The sequence below is a fragment of the Streptopelia decaocto genome (genome assembly GCF_964273445.1).
Source record: "Streptopelia decaocto genome assembly, chromosome: 4".
NCBI classification, from domain to species: domain Eukaryota; kingdom Metazoa; phylum Chordata; class Aves; order Columbiformes; family Columbidae; genus Streptopelia; species Streptopelia decaocto.
The window spans coordinates 78,349,549-78,359,216 of NC_138658.1; the positions used below are offsets into that span (position 1 = coordinate 78,349,549).

The window sequence follows — 9,668 nt, forward strand, 5'->3', positions numbered from 1 at the left end:
GGTTCTAGTGGTACCACAAGGATGGGAGACGCCAAGCTGGGTGCACCAGCAGGGCCAGTAAGGGCAGAGCCCTCGGCCCTGGGGCAGCAGCAGGGTCAGGCAGGAGGGGGAGCGGTGGGGGGGAGCTGATGCGATACCCCAACATGACACCCCGCCCCTTCCCACCGCCACCCCGCTGGGTCCCCGTGGGTAGGGGCTGCAGTGCCCCGGGGATCCCCGGGGCCGTGGTGCGGGACCCCAGCCGTGCCTACCTCTCCGCCGCGGTGCGCGCTGCTCTGGGGGCTCGGCCAGGCTGGGCCGGGTATATAGCAGAGCGGGACCCTGCGGGGCTGCCCCAAGGTGAAGCCAAACCACAGCAGCATCACAGTTCTCAGAAGAGGAGAGAGCTGTGCGGCTGGGGCTGCGAGCAGGGACCCACGCTCAGCCCTGACCCCCGCCCGGCCGGGGGGACTCACCGCCCGTACTTCCCCGCCTGGGGGGGCTGGGGGGCACCAGGACCTGCTGTCCTGCCCTGACCCACCCCCCCCTCCAGGGTTCTTCACCCAGAGGTGCTGGACACTGAACAGGCTCCCCAGGGAGGTGTCACAGCCCAACCTGACAGTGTTCAACAAGAGACTGGACAACGTCCTCAGACACACGGGGTGACCTGTGGGGTGTCCTGTGCAGGGACAGCAGTTGGACTCCGTGATCCTGTGGGTCCCTCCAACCCAGGACATTCTGTGACGCTGCGACCGAGGGCACGGCCGGGGCAGTGAGGACGGGCCCCGTGCTGGGAACTGCTGGGCGAAGGGGCAGCGCTGGCACCGGCTCAGTGACAGAACCCTGGGTGCTCCCAGCACCCTTGAGCGATCCCGGCTGTGGGTCTGCACGTCACCGTGTGCCGCAGAAGCACCCGCTGCCCCACCGCGGGGATGGGACCACCGGCTCTGGCAGCGCCTGTCCCGGGGGTGCGGTGCTTGGCCCCAGCCCTCGGGCTGCCGTGGGTCCGGGGAGCGGAGCGGGTCCCCAAGGAGGCTTGGGGTGCTGCATCCCCCAGGCACCCGCTGTCCTGCCCCTTCTCCCCCTCCCAGGCCACACGGCTGCTCTGGTGCTTGTCCCCGGGATGCTGGGACAGGGACATGGGGGTACAGGCAGCCACAGCCATCGGCCTCCCTTTGCCATCCTGGCAAGCACAGCCCAGCTTCTGCACCCATACCAGGCACTGGGCAGCCCCCAGGACAGGATCCCCAGGACGGGCAGCCCCCCCCAGGACAGGATCCCCAGGACGGGCAGCCCCCCCCAGGACAGCTCCCCCAGGACAGGATCCCGAGGACGGGCTCCCCAGGACAGGCGGCCCAGGCTGGGCAGCGTGGGAGGCGCAAGCGGCGCTCGCTGCTCTGCTCACGTACTTTCTGCAGTTCCTAGAAAGCAAAGGGGAAGCGGGGGCTGCGGGGAGGCCCAGCCCTCACCTTTCTGCCCGACCTTCGAGGTTCTGCGGTGGGGACAGGGCGGCGGGGTCTCCGGGCCCCTTCCCGGGAACAGCAGAGCCCCACGCGTGGGCGTGGGAGGGAAGGAGGGGACGGGAAGAAGCGGACGGGAAGGAGGACACGGCGGGGCATCTGCCGAGACAGCAGTCCTGTGCCATGGTGCCGGGAGCCGTGCGACTCGCTGGAGGGGACCCCAAGGAGGGCAGGGAAGGTGCGCCGTGCCCTGTCCCGTCCCGGGGAGGCGCAGGCACCGCTGCACGCCCGGGCTGGCGCCCGCCCCCGCGCCGGCCGCAGCTTCCCCTCCGCTTCTGCAGAAGAGGGGCGGCCACGGGGGAAGCCCCGTCCAAAGGGCAGGGCTGCCCTCGGCCGTACCCAGAACCGGGCGCGGGACGCCAGCGACACCAGGGCCGCCACGCGTTCAGAAACCCCCGGGAGAGGGAGGCTGGGGGTGCAGAGTAGGGCCGGGGAGCCCTCACCCCACTGTAGGCCGGACCCTGGGGGTGACGGAGCCCACCCCACTGGAGCCTCCCTGGCTGTAATGAGGGACACGAGGCCAGGAGCAAAAGTCACAAAACTTTATACAGGACAGACACGCACGTGGCCCCTGGGCCCCAGCTGCTGCTCCCCCCGCGCACGGGGAGCGGGACGGGCAGGGCCGTGGCCCCAGCCCCAGGAAAACACGGGGCGAAGGAGCCGGGCGGGGGCCCCAGAGGACACCCCAGGCCCGGGGCCAGCGCTCCCTGAACCGGCTCTGGCCCCAGGGCCAATGCTGGGGCCAGTCCCGTGGCCGCCGGCCGGGTGACCGCGGCGCAGAGCTGTGGTGGCAGCCGGCTCTGCCTGCACCTCCCCGGGGACCGGGCCGGCCCCGCAGCAGCACGGCTTCCCGGGCTCTCCCGGCCCCGGTGCTCGCGGGCCAGCCCAGGCGGCCCCGGCGCAGGGGCTCCGGCGGCTCCAGCTCACTGCAGCACGCAGACCTCCCGCTCCTCATCCTCCCCGCCCGCTGCCTCACCCAGCGGCTCCGGCAGCGCCGGCGCATCCTCCGCGGCCACCAGCTTCTCCCGCAGCTCCATCAGCAGGTCGCGGCTCTCGCTGGGCGGCAGGTTGCTCAGGTAGTACTGGGGTGCCAGCTCCACCAGCCTGGGGGAATAGGGGGTCAAGGAGTGGACCCAGCCCTGGGTCTCCCTGGAGCAGCCTCCTCGCTCCCCAACGTGGGGCCGGTTCCCCCTGTCCCCGCACATCGCGCCCCAGGGCTGCGCCAGCTCCACAGCCATGCACAGACACGGCCTGGGCACGGCCCGTCCCTTCCGCCCCCAAGGCGCTCACATCTCGGGCTGGATCTCGGAGACCACGCGCAGACAGTTGTCCTGCGAGATGGTGAACTCGTGGTAGAGCACCCATGGGGGCGGGCGCCGGGGGGGCTGCCGCAGCAGGTAGCAGCAGGCGGGGGGCAGGTGGGCCACGTGCTTGTGCGTCAGCATCACGTAGTTGCCGGAGCCGTCGATGTCCCGGGCCACCTGCGGAGCGCAGCGGGAGGGCAGCGGGGCTGCTGGCACGGCCCCCTGGCTGGGCCAGCGCAACCCCCACCCACCTTGAGGAAGTAGCCGGAGATGAGGGCGCGCTGCAGGTTGAGTGCGTTGGCGGCGGTGCCGAAGGCGGGCGGCGACACGGGCAGCTCGATGCGCCGCATCACCTCCAGCAGCTCTGCCCGCACGATGCCCGCCAGCCGCAGGGCTTCCCCGCTCAGCCCGTGCTTGCGGCACCAGCCCTCGTCCCCATTGTCTGCACAGACAGAGCGCGGTCACACCGCGGGGCCGCACCGCAGGGCCAGGGCTGGGCCACGCCACGGGGACACGGCGGGGCCACACCGTGGGGACGGGCTGGGTCACACCGCGGGGCCACAGCGCAGGGCCAGGGCTCGGCCACGCCACGGGGCCACACCGGGAGGACAGGGCTGGGTGAGCACAGACCCCGCATGAAGTGGGTGGCCTGGCTGGGGGCTCATGGGCCATGAAACCAGGCACGGCTGCTCCACGGGCCATGTCCCCTCTGTGCAGCGGGGACAGGGACCATGCCGAGAACACAGTCCCCAGGCTGGGGCTGCGACACCCTGCAGCCAGGCTGGGGCACCCGGATGGAGCATGAACATGGCTGCAGTGCTTGTCCCCAGGAGGAGCAGGGGACACACGGGGGGCTGTGGGACCCGCGGAGGGATGTGGGACACGCTAGGGGGACGTGGGACACGCAGCCCCCGCAGCCCCGCCCGGCTGCACTCACGCTGCTGGAAGGCGTTGAAGATGTTGATGAGGGTGAAGTGGTCCCCCTGGGGGTGCAGCAGCGCCCGCCGGCGCAGCGTCACCGCCTCCTCCAGGTGCGTGGACGGGGACACAAAGCAGGGGGATGCTGGGGACAACACAGAGAGGTCATCACGTGTCCTCCAGCACCCGCAGCCCCAGCGGCAGAGGCGCCGCACCCTGGCCGGTACCGGTGAGCATGGCGGCCAGGCTGACCATCTCCTCCACGCAGTCGAACTCGCAGGACGCGATGAGCGCCTTGGCCAGCTGCGGGTCCAGCGGGAACTCCGACATGATGATCCCCACCTCCGACAGGTTCCCGTCGTCGTCCAGGGCCGCCAGGTAATCCAGGTCCTCCAGCGCTTGCATCAGCGACTCGGGGGCTGGGGCGGGACGTGACCTGGGTGCCAGGCGTGGGCAGCCCTGTCCTGCTCCCCCCGCACCCGTGGGGCCCCCAGCCCCTCCCCAGGGGCACCCCGGGCTGCAGGGACGGCCACAGCCAGCCCCCAGCTCCCCGCAAACTACCTGGCCGGTCGAGGAAGTCGCACTGGCCCATGTCGGCGATGTCCAGGCGCTTGAGCAGCAGCACCAGGCGGCTGAGGCTGGTCTCGCTGACGTGGGGCGCGGGGGTGGGCGGCAGCCGCTGCTCGTAGAACAGCTCTGAGTAGAGGCGCAGGCAGGTGCCTGCGGAGCAGGGTGTGAGCCGCGGCAGGACACAGCGGGGATGGGCAGCAGGCGCAGGCAGGGGCTGCTGGGGACGCCAGGGCGTGGGGACGCGCTCGGGGCTCACCTGGGGGGCTGCCGGCGGCTCGCTGCATGCGTGACTCCGCCTGGCTCTTGCTGATGGGCCGCAGCACCTGCGACTCTGCACGGATGCGGGGGTTGTAGACCTGTGGGCACAGTGTGAGAGGGGACAGGCCGTGCCACCGGCAGCGCCACCGCCGCCAGCTCCCTGGGGCAGGTCCTGCAGCCCGTGCAGCATTGCCCAGCCTGGGGCAGCCGCAGGGCTGGGACAAGCAGGGGCAGAGACACAGCCCTCGCTGCTCCCGCCGGCTCGCAGAGCCAGCCCCCCACTCGCCATCGCCCGGCCCCGTCCCGCGCCCCGGCGCCCGCCAGCACTCACACTGCGCAGCTCCAGCCCCGAGTCGATGACGAAGCGCACGGTGCCCAGGGAGAAGGACGAGTCCGCAAGCCAGTGGGTGACGATGACCCGTCGCTCCCGGCCGCTCTCCTCCGGCGCCTCGTACACCTTCTGTGCAGCGCGGCCCACGCCGGGGTGCAGGGGCAGCACCAGCAGCGGGCCCAGCGCCGGGCTCAGCGCCGCGGCCTCGCTCTGGATGGCCCGGCAGCACTCGGTGATCTCCTGAGGAAAGACGGGGGATGCGAGTGACACCCGCGGGCACCTGGAGCGGCCCCGTCCCCAGGACACAGTGCCGTGCCATGCGGGGAAAGACCCCGGTCCCACCAGTGCCTGCAGCCCCCAGGCACAGGAGCCCCGGCTCTTGCGGTTCAGTTCCCTGCAACCCCCAGGGCTCCCCGCATGCAGCTGAGGGTCCCCCCACCTTCCCCCGCCCCCCCGGTGCGCCCCGCCGCGGGCACCCAGCACACCTGCTCGCTGGCCAGGAAGAGCAGGATGTGGCCGGGCTCCCGCCGCCGGTGGATGTCCAGCACGGCCTGGCAGGCGGCCGCCACGTGTCCACGGGCCTGCAGGTCCCGGTACAGCAGCTGGGGGGGGGGCCCGGGCGCCGGCACCCGCACCACCGGCGGGTCCCCGCAGAAGGCGCGCAGCCGCTCCTCCATGGCGGGCGCGGTGACCAGCACCAGGCGCAGCGCGGGGCGCTGGCGCAGCACGTCCTTCAGCAGCCCCAGCAGCACGTCGCTGGGCACCGTTCGCTCCTGCACCTCGTCCAGCACCACCACGCCGTACTGCCGCAGCAGCGGGTCCGACGTCATCTCCCGCAGCAGCATCTCGTCTGAACAGAACCTGCCGCCAACGGCCCGTCAGCGCGGGGGCCACGGGACCCTTGGCTCTGGGGGTGCACCCCGCAGGTGTCCCTGCAGGCAGCCCCAGCGGAGCACGACACAGCCCCCCAGGCCAGGAGCCCCCACCGGGCAGCCCCACTCCTCGCTCCTAACGAGGCCAGGCCGGATTAAGGGATTAGGCTGCAGCCGGAGCTCAACGGGATTAGCGCCGCGGCGCAGGCGGCCCCGCCATACCTGAGGATGGTCTCGGTGGTGCAGCAGTCCTCGTGCGGCACGCAGTAGCCCACCTCGTGGCCCAGGTTCAGGTCCATCTCGTCGGCCACGCGCAGGGAGAGGCTGAGGGCGGCCAGGCTGTGGGGCTGGGCACAGGCCACCAGCCCGTGGGCAAACCGCAGGGACAGCGCGTACTCGGCGCACCACTGTGGGATCTGTGGGGACAGGGCGGGGGCTGGGGACAGCGTGGCCCCGGCAGGAGCGCAGGGATGTCCCCCTGTGCCCCCAGAAGGGCAGAGGGACCCTCCCCACAGCCACCCCCTGAGACCCGGCTGCAGGACGTCTCTGCAGAACCCGTACAGGAGCACCCAACAGCCCCGGCAGGACTGTCCCTCCCCAGCACTGTCACTTGTGAGCCCAACAGCCTGTGACACAGCCCCAGCGCCCCACGCCTGCAGCTTTCTGCCCCACTGCGGGACGGCCCGGCCCTCGCACTGAGGACACGGGACACCAGCCCGTGCTCGAGGGGCGTCTGGCCAGTCCCTGAACAACCGCTGTGACTCGGGCCGGCCCTGGCGCCGCGGGCAGCGGGACAGACGATGTGCCGGTCCCTTCGACCCGAGCCCTGCTCACTCTCACCAGCCCCGGCCCCTCTCCGGTGCGCCCGGGCAAGTCCCAGCCGGCTCCAGCATAGAGCCGCGGTCACCGGCCACGTCTGCACGATCCAGACCTTGCAGGAGCTGCAAACCTGGGCTACCACCTCCAGCACCCTCATGTGGGGCCAGAGGGACCACACATCACCCCGGGAAACCCAGGGAGGAAAACAGCAGGAGTGGCTGCTGCCCGAGCACCTGGCCCCGCAGGACGGTCCCGGGGCCACGCGATGTCCCTCGGGCACTGGGGCGCAGGGATCTGCTGCTTAACTGCATGGGCAGCCCCGGCTGCAACAACGGCGAAAAGACCCAGCTTTGGTAGAAAGGCGGCGTTTGAGGAGTGCCGGCACACCGCAGCCCCAGGCCCCGCGGGGACCGTGTCCGAATGCGGCCCGGCCCTGGGCCAGGCCAGCCTGCACACAGGCTTCATGCCCCAAACCCGGCACCCACGGGCGGCCGATGCCGCGGGCTCAGCCCAGACCTGTGCTCAGCGGGGTCACACCCAAGGGAGGTGGTTTGGGCAAGTGGCCCCGAGGCTACTGCCAACACAACTGCCAACACCACGGTGGCCCCAGCGAGCGGCAGCTGCCGTGTCACGCAGCGCACAGCCGGCCCCGCCAAGGCCGCGCTGTCCCCGCGGCTCCCGGTGATCCCTCACCGGGTCAAAGTCTGCGTGACGATGTCTGCGGTGCCACGGCAGGGCTGCCGGAGGGACTGGCGCTCGGGGGCAGGCAGGCAGGACCCGGCACCAGCCCAGCGCCGGGGACGGGCCGTTCCTCCCCTGCGCCCCCCTGACGCCCGGTGCCGCCGTGGCACCTGCTCCCAGGCAGACGCAGCCGCACCTCCCGGCTCGTGCCGAGGCTTTGCCCGCGGCCTCAGCGCCTGCCCTGGCACACCCTGGCGCGCGACTGCCCGGCTCTGCCTTGCGCCGGGCTCATCGCAGCCACACGCTCCAGGTGCCGCGGTGGAGCTCAAGCTCTGGGGGCCCCGTCACCCCCTGTTCCCCCAGCAGCTCAGACGGTGCCGCAGGGTCCGGGAGCCGCCGTGCCCCCAAGGCCCCGTCCCTGTGCCTCTGCCCACAGCCCCGGGCTCCCGGCTCCCCGCCGCACCGCAGCCCCGGCAGCACACGCTGCTGACGCAGGGCTGAGCGCCGGTCGCTCCCGGCACAGCCGCGCTCACCTGGGTGCTCTTGCCGGTGCCGGGGGGCCCGGACACCAGGATGATGCCGCTGTTGCCCTCCAGGTGCTCCATGAAGCTGTACTTGGTGGTCCAGACCGGCAGGTCCCGGCGCTGCCGCAGCAGCTGGTAGTAGCGGGAGGAGAAGGGCAGCCCGTCGTACGGGTTCACCTCCAGGTCGCCGTCACCGCCCAGGGCCGGGTCCTCGTCCTCGTCCTCCGCCAGCGCCGAGCCGGGGCCGCGCTGCCGCGCCGGGGAGCCGGGGGCCCCGCTGCCGGCCATGGCGGGACACCGGGCTGCGGGGACACCGGGCTGCGGGGACACCGGGCTGCGGGGACAGGCGGGAGCTGCGGCGGCCCCAGCGGGTCCCGGCAGAGCCGCTGCTGACCCTCCCGGCCCCGGTAGCAGCCGGTGCGGCCCCCGACCCGTCCCGCGGGGACGCGGCGGACAGGCAGGAGGGCGGGGACGGGGGGTGACACGGCCCGGGCGGGGGCAGCAGGACAGGCCGGGGACCGGGGCCGGTGGGAGGATCAGGCCGGTCCTGGACCGGGCGGGTGCGGGCACTGGGCTGTGCGTGGGGAACCGGGCCGAGGCACCGGGGTGCGGGACACGGCGGACACCCCGGAGCGGGCGGGCAGCCCGGGGCCGGTCCCGGCGGGCGGACCCGAGCGGCACGGGCCGTGTCGGGCCGGGGGGAAGCGGGATGGAACGGGCCGGGCACCTGAGCGCCGGGACCAGACCGGACCTCACCGGACGGGCTCCCCGGCTCAGCCCCCCGGGCCGCGGCTCCGGTTCCGGTTCCGGTTCCGTTCCGGCCGCCGCTCACCTGCGCGCGCCGCCGCCACCGCGGGCCCTGCGGGGGGAGAGCGTCAGGTGACCGTCACGTGGCTCCGCCCACGGCCGCCAATCAGCGCCGCGGGGCGTGCCCGGGACCGCGCGACCCCGGGGCAGGGGCGCGTGTGGGCACGGGGGGCGCGCCTCGGACCTGCCGGTGTCCGTGTCCGTGTCCGTGTCCGTGTCCGTGTCCGTGTCCGTGTCCGTGTCCGTGTCCGTGTCCGTGTCCGTGCTGCGCCCCGCGCTGCCCGCCCCTCCGCTGCCAGGTGGGTGCTCCCGTTGCTCGGCTGCAGCCCGAGCCCGCCGGCACCCCGTGCCCGTGTCGGGCATCCCGTTATCGGGCATCCCGTGCCCGTGTCGGGCACCCCGTTACCGGGTACCCCGTGCCCGTGTCGGGCACTCCGTTACCGGGCATCCCGTACCCGTGTCGGGCACCCCGTTATCGGGCATCCCGTGCCCGTGTCGGGCACTCCGTTACCGGGCACCCCGTACCCGTGTCGGGCACTCCGTTACCGGGCATCCCGTACCCGTGTCGGGCACCCCGTTACCGGGCACCCCGTACCCGTGTCGGGCACTCCGTTACCGGGCACCCCGTACCCGTGTCGGGCACTCCGTTATCGGGCACCCCGTGCCCGTGTCGGGCACTCCGTTACCGGGCATCCCGTACCCGTGTCGGGCACCCCGTGCCCGGGCATCCCGTACCCGTGTCGGGCACCCCGTGCCCGTGTCGGGCACTCCGTTACCGGGCATCCCGTACCCGTGTCGGGCACCCCGTTATCGGGCATCCCGTGCCCGGGACCCCGCGCCCGAAGCGGCGGTCTCGTCCCGCAGGGCTCCCGGCGCGGCCAGCAGGTGGAGCTCCCGGCGCGGCAGACGGCCCGTTACAGCCCGGCGCGGAGCTGCCGCCGGGACCGGGCCGGCCAGGGACTGCGGGGCCGGCGGAATTCGAGGCTCCGAAGCTGCCGGCAGTTACCGCTCCGCCCCCACGCTCCGAGCGGGCCCCGCCGTGCCCGTACCCCGCTGTGCCGGCTGCTTGACCCGGTGCTGCAGCC

General features: G+C 73.1%; 1 protein-coding gene across 1 annotated transcript; it reads right to left on the bottom strand.

The window, feature by feature from the left end:
* Window positions 1–2,019: 2,019 nt before the first annotated feature.
* On the bottom strand, window positions 2,020–8,548 carry DQX1 (DEAQ-box RNA dependent ATPase 1). The gene is made up of 12 exons (XM_082051382.1): window positions 8,533–8,548; window positions 7,786–8,110; window positions 5,975–6,168; window positions 5,366–5,741; window positions 4,881–5,120; window positions 4,548–4,647; window positions 4,283–4,441; window positions 3,949–4,140; window positions 3,741–3,866; window positions 3,055–3,245; window positions 2,790–2,980; window positions 2,020–2,603 (listed from the first exon to the last, which is right to left on the bottom strand). Exons 2-12 carry the CDS (start codon window positions 8,062–8,064, stop codon window positions 2,423–2,425), a joined length of 2,229 nt encoding a protein of 742 aa, XP_081907508.1. The 5' UTR covers window positions 8,065–8,110; window positions 8,533–8,548; the 3' UTR covers window positions 2,020–2,422.
* Between the last annotated feature and the right edge of the window lie 1,120 nt (window positions 8,549–9,668).